Source organism: Panulirus ornatus, chromosome 9 (assembly GCF_036320965.1).
Source record: "Panulirus ornatus isolate Po-2019 chromosome 9, ASM3632096v1, whole genome shotgun sequence".
Lineage (NCBI taxonomy): Eukaryota > Metazoa > Arthropoda > Malacostraca > Decapoda > Palinuridae > Panulirus > Panulirus ornatus.
Window position 1 is genome coordinate 37,357,384 of NC_092232.1, and position 15,826 is coordinate 37,373,209.

Genomic DNA, 15,826 nt, shown 5'->3' on the forward strand with positions numbered 1-15,826 from the left:
GGAGATTGACCTATAATTTGCTTCATTCATTTGAATATTTTGATGGAATTAGATATTATCTTGAAAGAAATTATGAATAAGGAGACTGTTACATAACAGGAGATTTCCCTAATCCCTACAAGATTTTATGATTTACCTCTATTTCCTATTATGGTTTAGTTGGGAAGTAATGCTTATTTTTTCAGAATTATCATGAAGAATACATTTGTCATTCTATTTTGCATACAATATATGATTTTCTTTCCAGGTTCTTGGATTGACATTAGGAGTTATTCATGGTATAGATGCATGGTTATCCTACAGACATTTGTCAGGCCGACCTTGTTAGCTTCATTCATGAAAATAAGGGGGGTATAACCAATTTGCCATATTGGTTTTGCCGTTTGACACTGACATCTAAAACTTAAGCCTGTTTATGTAAACTGTGCAAATAAAGTGTATTTATATAATTGTTTTTTAAAGCAAGAACTGTACTTATCAGTATTATTTTTAAGTTGCATCCATGCCTTGGTCTATACAGTCTCAAAAAAATGTCCTTTATAGTTCAGTTAATTTTCCCAACCAGTACACTCCAACCTTAATTCCTTTTATGTTCCTTAACGCATTCCCATGATATAAGTCATACATGAAATTCTTCAAGAATATTTTTATAGCTTTTTGTTTTTCATCAGCTGAATCTGCCACACATGAAATGGCACCACCTTTCCCCCACGCACGTGCGAGGTAGTGCTAGGAAAAGACAACAAAGGCCACATTTGTTCACACTCAGTCTCTAGCTGTCATGTGTGATGCACTGAAACCAGAGCTCCCTTTCCACATCCAGGCCCCACAAAACTTTCCATGGTTTACCCTAGATGCTTCACATGCCCTGATTCAATCCATTGACAGCACGTCGACCCCAGTATCCCACATCGTTCCAATTTACTCTATTCCTTGCACGCCTTTCACCCTCCTGTATGTTCAGGCCCCGATTGCTCAAAATCTTTTTATCTCCATCCTTCCACCTCCAGTTTGGTCTCTCACTTCTCCTCACTCCTTCCACTTCTGACACATATATCCTCTTTGTCAATCTTTCCTCACTCATTCTCTCCATGTGACCAAACCATTTCAATACACCCTCTTTTGCTCTCTCAACCACACTCTTTTTATTACCTCATATCTCTCTTACCCTTTCATTACTTACTCGATCAAACCACCTCACACCACATATTGTCCTCAAACATCTCATTTCCAGTACATCCACCCTCCTCTGCACAACCTTATCTATAGCCCATGCCTCAAAACCATATAACATTGTGGGAACCACTATTCCTTCAAACATATCCATTTTTGCTCTCTAAGATAACAGTCTCGCCTTCCACACATTCTTCAATGTTCTCAGACCCTTCGCCCCCTCCCTCACCCTGTGACTTACTTCTGCTTCCATGGTTCCATTCGCTGCTAGATCCACTCCCAGATATCTTAAGCACTTCACTTCCTCCAGTTTTTCTCCATTCAAACTTACCTCCCAGTTGACTTGTCCCTCAAATCTACTGAACCTAATAACCTTGCTCTTATTCACATTTACTCTCTACTTTCTTCTTTCACACACTTTACCAAACACAATCACCAGCTTCTGTAGTTTCTCACCCGAATCAGCCACCAGCACTGTATCATCAGTGAACAACAGCTGACTAACTTCCCAAGCCCTCTCATTCAGAACAGACTGTATACTTGCCCCTCTCTCCAAAGCTCTTGCATTCACCTCCTTAACAACCCCATCCTTAAACAAATTAAACAATCATAGAGACATCACACACCCCTGTCGCAAACCAACATTCACTGAGAACCAATCACTTTCCTATCTTCCTACTCGTACACATGCCGTACATCCTTGATAAAAGCTTTTCACCGCTTCTAGCAACTTACCTCCCACACCATATACTCTTATGCCTTCCACAGAGCATCTCTATCAACTCTGTCATATGCCTTCTCCTGATCCATAATTTTTTTTTTTGCTTTGTCGCTGTCTCCCGCGTTTGCGAGGTAGCGCAAGGAAACAGACGAAAGAAATGGCCCAACCCACCCCCATACACATGTATATACATACGTCCACACACGCAAATATACATACCTACACAGCTTTCCATGGTTTACCCCAGACGCTTCACATGCCTTGATTCAATCCACTGACAGCACGTCAACCCCGGTATACCACATCGCTCCAATTCACTCTATTCCTTGCCCTCCTTTCACCCTCCTGCATGTTCAGGCCCCGATCACACAAAATCTTTTTCACTCCATCTTTCCACCTCCAATTTGGTCTCCCTCTTCTCGTTCCCTCCACCTCCGACACATATATCCTCTTGGTCAATCTTTCCTCACTCATTCTTTCCATGTGCCCAAACCATTTCAAAACACCCTCTTCTGCTCTCTCAACCACGCTCTTTTTATTTCCACACATCTCTCTTACCCTTACGTTACTTACTCGATCAAACCACCTCACACCACACATTGTCCTCAAACATCTCATTTCCAGCACATCCATCCTCCTGCGCACAACTCTATCCATAGCCCACGCCTCGCAACCATACAACATTGTTGGAACCACTATTCCTTCAAACATACCCATTTTTGCTTTCCGAGATAATGTTCTCGACTTCCACACATTCTTCAAGGCTCCCAGAATTTTCGCCCCCTCCCCCACCCTATGATCCACTTCCGCTTCCATGGTTCCATCCGCTGCCAGATCCACTCCCAGATATCTAAAACACTTCACTTCCTCCATAAATGCCACATACAAATCCATTTGTTTTTCTAAGTATTTCTCACATAAATTCTTCAAAGCATACACCTGATCCACACATCCCATATTACTTCTGAAACTACACTGCTCTTCCCCAATCTGATGCTCTGTACATGCCTCTACCGTCTCAATCAATACTCTCCCATACAATTTCCCAGGAGTACTCAACAAACTTATACCTCTGTAGTTTGAACACTCACCCTTATCCTCTTTGCCTTTATATAGTGGCACTATGCATGCATTCTGCCAATCCTCAGGCAGTTCACCATGAGCCATACATACATTGAATATTCTCACCAACCAGTCAACAACACGGTCACCCCCTTTTTTAATAAATTCCACTGCTATACCATCCATACCCGCCGTCTTGCCGGCTTTCTTCTTCCGTAAAGCTTTCGCTACCTCTTCTCTGTTTACCAAACCATTCTCCCTGACCCTCTCACTTTGCACACCACCTCCACCAAGACACCCTACATCTACCACTCTTATCATCAAAAACATTCAACAAACCTTCAAAATACTCACTCCATCTCCTTCTCACATCACCACTACTTGTTATTACCTCCCCATTACCCCACTTCACTGATGTTCCCATTTGTTCTCTTGTCTTATGCACTTTATTTACCTCCTTCCAAAACATCTTTTTATTCTCCCTAAAATTTAATGATACTCTTTCACCCCATCTCTCATTTGCCCTCTTTTTCACCTCTTGCACCTTTCTCTTGACCTCCTGCCTCTTTCTTTTATACATCTCATAGTCATTTGTACTATTTCCCGTGCAAAAATTGTCCAAATGCCTCTCTCTTCTTTTTCGCTAACAATCCTACTTCTTCATCCCACTACTCACTACCCTTTCTAATCTGCCCACCTCCCACCTATCTCATGCCACAGGCATCTTTTGCGCAAGCCATCCCTGTTTCCCTAAATACATCCATTCCTCCCCCACTCCCCTTACGTCCTTTGTTCTCACCTTTTTCCATTCTCCTCTCAACCTCTCCTGGTACTTCCTCTCACCTCACACAAGTCTCCTTTCCAAGCTCACTTATTCTCACCACTCTCTTCACCCCAACATTCTCTCTTCTTTTCTGAAAACCTCTACAAATCTTCACCGTAGCCTTTACAAGATAATGATCACACATCCTTCAGTTGCCCCTCTCAGCACATGAACGTCCTAAAGCCTCTCTTTCACGCGTCTCTCAATTAATGCATGATCCAATAATGCTCTCTGGCCATTTACATATGTATACTTATGTATATCTCTCTTTTTAAACCAAGTATTCCCAATCACCAGTCCTTTTTTGTGCACACATCTATAAGCACTTCACCATTTCCATTTACACACTGAACACCCCATGTACACCAGTTATACCCTCAACTGCCACATTACTAACCTTTGCATTCAAATCACCCACCACTATAACCCGGTCTCATGCATCAAAGCTGCTAACACACTCACTCATCTACTCCCAAAACACTTGCCTCTCATGATCTTCTCATGATCAGGTGCATAGGCACCAATAATCACCCATCTCTCTCCATCCACTTTCAGTTTTACCCATATCAATCTAGAGTTTATTTTCTTACACTCTATCACATACTCCCACAACTCCTGCTTCAGGAGTAGTGCTACTCCCTCCTTTGCTCTTTTCCTCTCACCAACCTCTGACTTTCCTCCCAAGACATTCCCAAACCACTCTTCCCCTTTACCCTTGAGCTTTGTTTCACTGAGAGCCAAAACATCCAGGTTCCTTTCCTCAAATAAACTACCTGTCTCTCCTTTTTTCTCATCAGTAAACATATACAATGAATATGTTTGTTTATTGGAGCAATTTTTTATATGATTTACAAATTGCTCCTGTAAACATATAAAAGACTGTCATAAATGGATGACAAATTCATTGTATATGATTACTAGAGCAATTTGTTACATGATTTCCTCCAGTAAACATGTACAAAGAATCTGTCTTTGTATATGTTTACTGGAGCAATTTGTATATATTTACTGGAGCAAATCATAAAACAAATTGCTCCAGTAAGCATATATAGTGAATATATTTATGTTTACTTGCTCCAGTAAGTATATACAGTGAATATATTTATGTTTACTTGAGCAATTTGTCATATGATTTATCATTCTAAGATGGTAAATCATATAACAAATTGCATATGCAATGAATGTTTATGTTTACTGAAGCAATTTGTTATATGATTTACCATTTTGAAATGGTAAATCATGTAACAAATGTAACAAATTGCTCCAGTTGACATAAACATGTTCATTGTATATGTTTACTGGAGCAATTTACACAATTTGTTCCTAATTGCTCTAGTAAACATATACAATGAATCTGTCATTCATTTATGACAGTCTTTTACTCATTTATGAGGCAGTTATTAATCCCTTGTGGTTTCTCCTTTCATAACGGTATTATGAGCTACTCACATCTTTATGAATGTGGCCCTTTCCGCCAAATACTGCATAGTTCCCTGTACAATTTGTAGGATGATTCTTCAGTTGTGTACAGTAACTCTATTCCTTATTACAAGACCAAAAGTGTAATTTCCTCCTGTCTAATGTCATTTTAAGGTAGCTGCATAGATTCCTACAAGTCCTTTCTCTCCATCAGGAAATGGTAAAAGTATTCAATAACCCCAGTTAATGATGATACCCACATGTTGTCCAAATCAGCAGAAAACTTGCAAGAAGATTCCTGGGATGAATTTTAATGTGGCCTTTTGTCCAACAAAATGCCATAAAACATCTAAATTCACTTTTACATCAGTATTTTTCTTTGGTTTTTCCATTCTGAGAGGCACAACTATCACTTGCTGGGCATTTCCACTCATGCTGCTATGGGTCTGATAAGGTTTTGATGTTGAAATAACATTAAAAAGTCTGTCAAATAAAAGCAAATACTAAATGGCTGAACTGAGTGCGATTAATGCTCCTGATGCCATGTTGTGGAACAATGACTCATGTTAAACACAGTAAGGGCTACCCATTTAAGTCGGTAACTATTGTATGCCATTTAAGAATCTTGAAAAGTTTTGGATTTTTTCAAGTTTTTGAAAGATTTTTCCTTAACCCTTTCAAAAGTTACAGAAAACTATATTTTTTCTTTGTACTGCCCTGGTCTATTACCATGTATAATAATATGTCTTGAGTATTTCCAGGAAGAGTGAAGATTATTTTCTTGGAGCTCATTTTCACAATGCAAACATAAGTACAGCATTGGTGGTAAATAGTATGAATATATTTTTTTTTTTTTTTTTTTTTTTGCCGGTCTCCCGCGTTTGCGAGGTAGCGACCCCAGTCTGAGCCTTCGAGGTGGATGAGCACTCCCCGCGTGACTCCTTCTTCTGTTACCCATTTTAGAAAGTTAAAAAAATACGAGGGGAGGATTTCTGGCCCCCCGCTCCCGTCCCCTCTAGTCGCCTTCTACGACACGCGAGGAATGCGTGGGAAGTATTCTTTCACCCCTATCCCCAGGGATAATATATATATATATATATATATATATATATATATATATATATATATATATATATATATATGGTTGTTCAATTTGTTTATGGATGGGGTTGTTAGGGAGGTAAATGCAAGAGTTTTGGAAAGAGGGGCAAGTATGAAGTCTGTTGGGGATGAGAGAGCTTGGGAAGTGAGTCAGTTGTTGTTCGCTGATGATACAGCGCTGGTGGCTGATTCATGTGAGAAACTGCAGAAGCTGGTGACTGAGTTTGGTAAAGTGTGTGGAAGAAGAAAGTTAAGAGTAAATGTGAATAAGAGCAAGGTTATTAGGTACAGTAGGGTTGAGGGTCAAGTCAATTGGGAGGTGAGTTTGAATGGAGAAAAACTGGAGGAAGTGAAGTGTTTTAGATATCTGGGAGTGGATCTGGCAGCGGATGGAACCATGGAAGCGGAAGTGGATCATAGGGTGGGGGAGGGGGCGAAAATTCTGGGGACCTTGAAGAATGTGTGGAAGTCGAGAACATTATCTCGGAAAGCAAAAATGGGTATGTTTGAAGGAATAGTGGTTCCAACAATGTTGTATGGTTGCGAGGCGTGGGCTATGGATAGAGTTGTGCGCAGGAGGATGGATGTGCTGGAAATGAGATGTTTGAGGACAATGTGTGGTGTGAGGTGGTTTGATCGAGTGAGTAACGTAAGGGTAAGAGAGATGTGTGGAAATAAAAAGAGCGTGGTTGAGAGAGCAGAAGAGGGTGTTTTGAAGTGGTTTGGGCACATGGAGAGAATGAGTGAGGAAAGATTGACCAAGAGGATATATGTGTCGGAGGTGGAGGGAACGAGGAGAAGAGGGAGACCAAATTGGAGGTGGAAAGATGGAGTGAAAAAGATTTTGTGTGATCGGGGCCTGAACATGCAGGAGGGTGAAAGGAGGGCAAGGAATAGGGTGAATTGGATCGATGTGGTATACCGGGGTTGACGTGCTGTCAGTGGATTGAATCAGGGCGTGTGAGGCGTCTGGGGTAAACCATGGAAAGCTGTGTAGGTATGTATATTTGCGTGTGTGGACGTATGTATATACATGTGTATGGGGGGGGGGGTTGGGCCATTTCTTTCGTCTGTTTCCTTGCGCTACCTCGCAAACGCGGGAGACAGCGACAAAGTATAAAAAAAAAAAAATATATATATATATATATATATATATATATATATATATATATATATATATATATATATATATATATATTTCTTTTCTTTCACACTATTCGCCATTTCCCGCATTAGCAAGGTAGCGTTAAGAACAGAGGCCTGGGCCTTTGAGGGAATACCCTCACATGGCCCAATTCTCTGTTCCTTCTTTTGGAAAATTAAAAAAAACGAGAGGGGAGGATTTCCAGCCCCCCGCTCCCTCCCCTTTTAGTCGCCTTCTATGACACGCAGGGAATACGTGGGAAGTATTCTTTCTCCCCTATCCCCAGGGAATAAATATATATATATATATATATATATATATATATATATATATATATATATATATATATATTTTTTCTTTCTTTCAAACTATTCGCCATTTCCCGCGTTAGCGAGGTAGCGTTAAGAACAGAAGACTGGGCCTTGGAGGGAATATCCTCACCTGGCCCCCTTCTCTGTTCCTTGTTTTGGAAAATTAAAAAGAAAAACGAGAGGGGAAGATTTCCAGCCCCCTGCTCCCTCCCCTTTTAGTCGCCTTCTACAACACACAGGGAATACGTGGGAAGTATTCTTTCTCCCCTATCCCCAGGGATAAGATATATATATATATATATATATATATATACATATATATATATACATATACATACACATGCACATATACACACACACACACATATACATATATATACATATGAAAAATGTAAGAAATAATTTAGAAAACTGAAACTTCTAGCTTGAAATGAAATGAAAAAATGAATGTCACATAATGGTTCAACCTCTGGCTATGGAAAAGGGAAATGTATAATTTATTTACACAAACATCAATAGTAGATCTCATCAATTTAACCACTGTATCAATAAGCTAGCTTCAATGTCTAAGCTACATTTTTTCCAATTTCACTATTTTCTTGACAAAGCACCATGTATGAAAACTATCACTCCAGTAACACAACTATAAACATTTACTTCCCCTTTAAAAAAGTTCTGGGGAAGTCTGTCTCGATACACTGCGGAACACTCTACCACCTGGCGAGGTTTGTGTTGCAATGGTTCTTGATTTACAAACGTAGTAGCATAACTGGTGGGCGGAAGAACATTCTTGTAACCACAGCAAGGATCACAGTCCGTGCAACTCCATTATGATGGTTCTTCTCATGACGCGACGCTTAAGCTGTGACCATGGCTTCCTGATCACAACATATGCAGCTGTCATAGCTGGGTAGACTGTGAAGTGTGGTAATGTGTAGTAACTGTACCACAGCCCTGTCTGAACTGCCCAGGATACATACGCTGATGACGTCAAGTACAGGATACACACCAAGGTGTTAAACACAGTCTCCAGCACGGATGAGCGAATGATATGGAAGGAGTTAGCCGAGATTAGGTAGCAGAAGACGAGAAGGCTAACCACAAAAATGCAGGCTGAGATGGTGACCAAAAAGAAGGTGAAGGATTCTCCTATTGAGGAGTTGTGAGGAAGGCCATACGTGAGCACCAGCATCAAGCAAATGGCAGTCAGGATCAGCTGAATTATCTTGAGCACGCCAAGTTTAAACCTAAGAAAGCCCACGCGAATGCAAGGGCAGCAGACGCAGCAGCCGCAATTGATGCCACTCTCACCACCCCTACTGGTGTAGGCCGTAGGCTGGATCACCGTAGGTCGACCACCGCCAGCACTCCACCCGACCGTAGGACCTCCCTTCTTGAGTCTAAATATCTTGATGTTTGGGTGCAAATTTCCCTCTGCTGGCACCTGACCACAACAGTGCAAGAGCCTCCTTCATCCATTGACCTCTTGTTTGCACTGGATTGTCCTCAGAGGAGGCGATAATAAGGCGGCCATCAAGACATTGGAAGGATCTTCAGGTCACACACGAGTCAAAAATGAACCCACATTTGGCTATATATTTACAGTATGAAATCCTCACTACAGATATACATGAGGATAGTGAGCAGCTAGCATGTGTAGGGAAAAATGTTGAAAGATATATTTCTTTATCTTGAACGTAGCTTCATGCTCCTTTCCTTTTGAAATGTTTTATCTTGAACTTGGCTTCACTCTGCTCTTCTTTTTTCATTTAAAAACATGACATTACTTGTGAATAAAAAGAGTATGTTTAGAAACATTATGCAGTTTACACTACAGTACAAATACATAGCAGAGGTTTTTTGTTGTATAAATGGAAGCTTCTCTCTCTCGACACAAGTAAGGCTTATGGTCGTGATGGCATCCATCCATATGTACCGAAAGAGCATGCCTCTGAACCTGTGCTTACATGTCTGTTCCATTTCTGTTTAAAAACCAGAACTTTTTATCTGTAGAAGCATGTCTTGCTTCATCCCTTGCCAGGGAAGGGTGACCATTCTAACCCCCTCTTAACTATTGTCCTGTTGCTTTGATGTGACCATTTTCACAGTCTTTAAATCTCCAAAGTCTTTAAATCCCTCCTTGGCTCCCATATCCATAGACTTCTTGAATCTCGCATTCTTTTCTGACCGCCAGTATAACTTCCATAACTTCCATAACATCTTTCTAATGTCTAGTCATCATCACTGAAAGATTTTTGGGAATCCTTTGTAGTTGCCCTTGATATATTCAAAGCTTTCAACAGTGTGTTGCATTTGGGTTTCATCTCTGAGCTTCCATCTTTAGGCTTCCCTCCTTCACATTGCTCCCTCAAGTCCAGCTTTCTCTCTGGCCAATGTATCTCCATGATCTATCTCAATGTTGTTGATTGATCAGCCTCTCCCCTTTCTCCATCAACAGTGGTTTCCCTCAAGGTTCTGTCCTGTCTCCCTACACTTTTTACTCCTTTTTATAATGATTTCCTTCTACAAAAACCGGTTGCACTCATATGCAGACAACTCAACTTTGTATTCCTCCACATCCTTCAATTCTGCTCCTTCTCTCACCCGATCTACATCTTGTCTTGACAAAACTTCCTCTGTGAACTCAGACTTGGACAGGATATCTCAGTAGGGTAGACAAAATTTGGTCATTTAATACCTCCAAGAGCCAGTTTCTACCCACATCTCTATTGAAAATTTCCCACAAGTTTCCTCTCATTTGATGGTTCAGTAATTCCACCTCTTGATCTTGAACTTTCTTTGTATAACTGATACTGTGCATAGGTAGTATTACAACCAGTGAGGTTAGGAGATGCTCCTACTGTGTTAAGTGAAAAAGCTCGAAATCGAGGAAAGTTGTCAACTTTCAGTACCTCAAGTGGATACTATTTTTTTTTTTTGAGTATCCAAGTCTTGCCTCGCCTTCTCATGGTGACCTTGTTAATACACCCCTTGGGGTAGAACGAAAAGGGAAGGCATTGCCCAACTTCATCAGGCAATCCTTTTAGATTTAGACAAACTTCTGAGGTGTGCTGTGACTTATTGGTTTTTGAACAATTTTGGGGCCTCGCTGCCTTCTGCTAGTGACCTCTTATGGGTGAGGCACAAAAGGCTAAGAAGTGGCACTGGATTTTATCAGTTATGCTGAGGAATAAAAGTGACAAATGATTGAGGATGTTGAATGTAAATGGATGACTAGTAAGAATAAAAGGAGGGAGGGTTTGAAGTTTAAGAGTTGTTGTGTGGATGTATTGGGATTGGGGAAACATATAGCCTTGGGGAGGGTGTGTGGAGTGAAAATAGAAGTAAAGAATACAAGTTATTGGAGGGCATGGAAGGAGGCATGGTATGGACAGGAACGAGTGAAAAATATTGGGGAAGAGGGAAAGGAGGATGTATGATTATACTATCATCCTGAGTGTGGGAGGATGGTACAGAGCATGGAGTGATTGGAAATATTGGGTTTGTGAAATATGCATGGGTATGTGTATATGCACCTGTGAATATGAAAACAATACAAGGTAAGGATGAAATGAAGCTTTTCTAGAGAAATTTGAGGTCATAATGGGTGATGTGAATGCAAAAGTGGGATGTGATGAAAGAGATGAGATTGTTGATAATTGGGGAGTGTCTGGTTTAAATGAGAATGAAACTTACCAGTGGATATTTATCTTGAGAGGAGTTTATTCCTTGCAAACACCTTTTTTTTAACACAGTATGATCCGTAGATATACATGGATGAGGAATGATGGAAGAGAAGAACAAAAGGGTTTGACTGACTATGTGGCAGTGGATGAAAGATTGAGAAAGGCTCTGCTAGATGCTAGAGTTGAGAGAATTCTTTAGAACTCTGACTAATTCACAGTTCTTGTGAGGATGAGGATCAGGGACAAGTGGAGGTATGGTGTAAAGTAGTAGTGTTAGCATGTGAGAAGATGAATCGGAAAGAATGCAGGCAAGAGTATGAAAGGAAGGTAACTGAGATCTTAGATGAAAGTGCATTGAATGTAGGGTTGCAGTCATGTGTGAATAAGTCTTTTTTGATGTTGAAGGCTCCAGTCCCAGACAAAAGTCCACATCAAGGCAGGGCCTTAATTGAAATATAGAGAATTATGAAATGGAAAATGAAAAAAACAGGTGGAAGTATTTACAAAATTTTAAGAAAGTGAAAAACCTGTGTTTGAAATGTGTCAAGTCATAGTTATTGGGAAAAACATGATAAGATAGAGCTTCAACATGCAGAAAAAGAAGCTGGTATCATAATGGCTCACCCCTGAGTTGCTGATGGCCACACAATGATCACGTGATGCAGCAGCTTTCCTAACATTGCGTGGTATAGCTAGTTGTGTGGGCACACAAGCAGCCAGCTCTCGGGAGCAAAAACGAAAGTAACATCCATAGAAGAAGAAAAGTGAACCAACATTGCAACATAGGGCAAGGGGTTCAAGTTTGGGAGTTAGCTTGGGACAGTTTATAAGGCGGATCACTTTTGACTCGACTCTGTCTAGTAAGGATGCAGGGCTTGAACCACCCCAAATGTGAGAGCAGTTCTCCATAAAAGGACAAATCAGTCCCTTATATAAATGTAGCAACTGTTCAGAAAAGTTTCAACATCTAAACAGGACACCCAGTTTTTTAGAGGCAGAATTAGCTTTTCTTGTAATGTGGGGTTTCTATGAAAGAGTGGATGTTATAGTAATGCCAGTTATGTTCATTGAGTCAAGGTATAATTACAGAACCATCAAAGGAGAAACGAGATGTGAGGAGTTTTTGATAGAGATGCGTAGAAACTGAATCTTGGAGGCATTAAACTTAACAAATCTTGTGTACCCCACTGAGATATCCCGTCCAGGTCTGAGTTTATTGAGGAAGCAATGTCAAGACGAGATGCATATTGGGTGAGAGGAGCAGAATTGAAGGATGTGGATGAAGGCACTATTGAGCCGTCAGCGTATCAGTGCATTGGAATATTTGTGGAGGAGAGGAATATGTTGAAAAAGAGGAGAAAAGTGTGGAGGACAGGACAAAACCCTGAGGGACACCACTGTTGATGGAGAAAAGTGGGGAGGCTGATCCATCAACGCCCGTAGAGATAGATCGGCAAGAGAGAAAGCAAAATATGTCAAGAGCAACTACACTTGACTCTCTGAAATCTTTCTTACATTAGTAAGATAGCAGAGAATATCACCTGTAGATCTCGCCTTACGGAAGCCATACTAGTGATCAGAGAGAAGACTGCGATTTTTGAGATGTATAAGGATATGGAAGTTAAGGAGGGATTCAAAGACTTAGGAAATGGTAGATGTCAAAGCAATAGGACGATAGTTAGAGGGATCAGAACAGTCATATTTCTTAGGGATGGGATGTATCAATGCGCGCTTCCAAGGACAAGGAAAAGTTTTGGTTTTTAAACAGAAACTGAACAGATGAGCAAGCACAGGTGCAAGTTCAGAGGCACACTCAGTACATGGGGATGGATGCCATCAGGACCATAAGTCTTGCTTGTGTCCAGAGAAAGAAGTGCTTTTCGGACAGTCCAGATTGAGATTACGGGAAGGGGCATAGGATTAGTAAGATCATCATCAGGAGGTGAAGGAATGTTAGTCACCCAAGGTAAAATTGGAAGAGAAACAGGAACCAAAGAGAGTTGCTTTGTATACGGGAAAGACAGCTATAGTACAGTCTGAGTGGAAAAGTGAAGGGAAGGTAAAGCGACAGTTGTTGTTAGAGATTCCCGTAGCTAAAGACCAGAAAGACCAATCAGTGGATGATGATGAGTGGTTATCGCACTTCCTATGAATAAAGGAATGCTTTGCCTCATTGGTATTATGCTTGCAGTGATTACAGGTAGTGATAAAAACTGAATAGGAGCCAGAGGAAGGAGAGTTTTTCCATGTCTGATCCCTTGCCTGAATGGCTTCAGAATGTTTAGAGAAATACTATTAAAGGTTGTAGGATTAGTAGTTGGATACACGGTCATGAGATAATACAAATGAAATGGGCAATGCATGGTAGATTGAAGAGATAAGAAATGCTGTGGAAAAGAAGGAAAAGGCTTGTGGTAGATTGCTTGAGAGGAATACCAGTGATAGTTCAGCAAAGGAGAAGGGAAAGATATAGAATATGTAAGCCGATAAAGGAAAGCAAAGAAAGATTAAATAAAGATTTTGGAAGAAAGTCAAGTGAAAAGTTTCAGGACAATAGGAAACTATACTGGAAGGAAGTGAAAAAGGAAAGAAGTGGATGTAAGAGTGAAAATTTTAATGTGAGAGGTAAGGAATGGGAGTTGCTGAATCAAAAGGAGGAAGTGAAAGGAATATGGGAAGAGTTATTTTGAAAAACTGTTGAATGTAGGAGAAGGGGGGGGGGGGGCAGCAGCTCTTGCATGCATGGGTACAAAGGATGAAAGATTGAGATACAAGTGCCAGGGCCTATGGCAAGATGGGATATGGTGACATGGAAGGAGAGAGAAGGTAGAAAGCAGTACAGGGTAGGAGAGTCATTGGGTCCCTTAATAGAATAATGAAGGGTAGAGGTGTAAGTATGGATGTGAAGAGAAGATTAAGGGACGGCATGTCCTCCCATCTCTGACCTATACACCTGAAACATGGACAAGAAATGAGTCACAGAGGTCAAGAATCCAGGCTGTGGAAATGAGCTATTTGAGAAGAGCATGTATGACTAGATGGAATTAAGAAAGAAATGAAGGGATAGATGAGAATATGGTATAGCAGGGAATGCAAAGGGAATGAATTGTGGAATGGTAGGGTGGGTGAAACGTAGTGCTTTGAGGCTGTTTGGGCATGTGGAAAGATTGCTAGACTGGGAGTTTACAAAAAGAGTGTATGATAGTACAATTTTAAAGGGGTTGGTGTGAGAGGGAGACCATCTTTGACATGAGCAAATAGGTTGGAAGAATACTGTAGGGAAAGAATTGGTGGAAGAATTCATGAAAAGGTGTATGTGAGGGAGACACATAAGGATTGGGATAAGTAAAGTCTCTTGCCATGGCCACCCCTTGCTGGGAGTGCCTGGAGAAATGGGTACCAGATATATAGATAGGCAGATAGACTGTAAGATCCACTCTATCTTAGAAACCCCTAAGAGTCCTGTTTAGTTGTCAAAATTTCTTTTTTTCTGAATGGTTGCTTTGTTTATACAAAGGACTGATCAGTCCTTGCTTAGAGTATTGCTCCCACATCTGGGGTGGTTCTAGCTCTCCATTCCTTACTTGACAGGGTTGTCAAAAACAGTTCAACTTATAAACTCTCCCAGGCTCTCTTCATATATCTTTTTCTTGTATGCTGCCCCCAAGAGCTGGCTGCCTGTGTGCCCATACCACTAGCTACATCATGCAATACTCTGCAAGCTGCTGTGTCACATTATTATGTGGCCATTAGTATCTCAATGGTGAGCCATTTTGATAACCATTTCTTTCTTCCACACCTTGAAGCTTTGGAATTCTCTATCCTCTCATGTCTTTCTCAATAACTATGACCTAGCACATTTTAAAAGACAAGTTTTTCACTTCTTGTAAAATTCATAGATGTTTTCCCCTTGTCTCTTCTTTTTCCCTTTCATTAACCTCTTTTTATTTCAATTAAAGCCTGGCATTGATGTGGACATTTGGCCATGACTGGAAACTCTAATGTGAAAAAAAAAGTGTGTTGGGACAGGAAGTTGTTGGCACGTGGGAGGGATATTGAAGGTGTTTTTCATATTGGAGAAATAGAGTGGAAGAATACTGGAGGGAGAGATATGGGGGAAGAATGCATAAAAAGGTGTATGCAAGGGATGCATGTAAGGACAGGCAAAAGTGGAGACTCTTGCCATGGTAAATCCCTTTATGGGAGTTCCTGTAGGAACAGGCATCGGAGATATAGGTAGTTAAGTCGATTTTTTTGTGGAAACATTTCATTTCTATACCTGTCATCAGTTACCAAAGTACTCCATTACCTCCATAATTACATAAAAAGAAAATTAGACACGGTAGTTACATAATTACTTTCAGAAGTATGAAGTCAATGGGAATA

General features: G+C 40.6%; 2 protein-coding genes across 3 annotated transcripts in view; one reads left to right on the forward strand and one right to left on the reverse strand.

The window, feature by feature from the left end:
• Positions 1–449, forward strand: part of LOC139750345 (protein singles bar-like) — a 41,549-nt gene extending 41,100 nt beyond the window's left edge. For both annotated transcript variants that reach the window (XM_071665028.1, XM_071665029.1), the window contains exon 5: positions 248–449. In XM_071665028.1, the coding sequence (XP_071521129.1) occupies positions 248–328 (81 nt within the window). In that variant the 3' untranslated portion in view covers positions 329–449. The remainder of the gene's footprint in view (positions 1–247) is intronic.
• Positions 450–8,087: 7,638 nt separating this feature from the next.
• Positions 8,088–9,974, reverse strand: LOC139750052 (protein singles bar-like). Its single transcript, XM_071664391.1, has 2 exons — positions 9,861–9,974; positions 8,088–9,198 (listed from the first exon to the last, which is right to left on the reverse strand). Exons 1-2 carry the CDS (start codon positions 9,972–9,974, stop codon positions 8,563–8,565), a joined length of 750 nt encoding a protein of 249 aa, XP_071520492.1. The 3' UTR covers positions 8,088–8,562.
• Between the last annotated feature and the right edge of the window lie 5,852 nt (positions 9,975–15,826).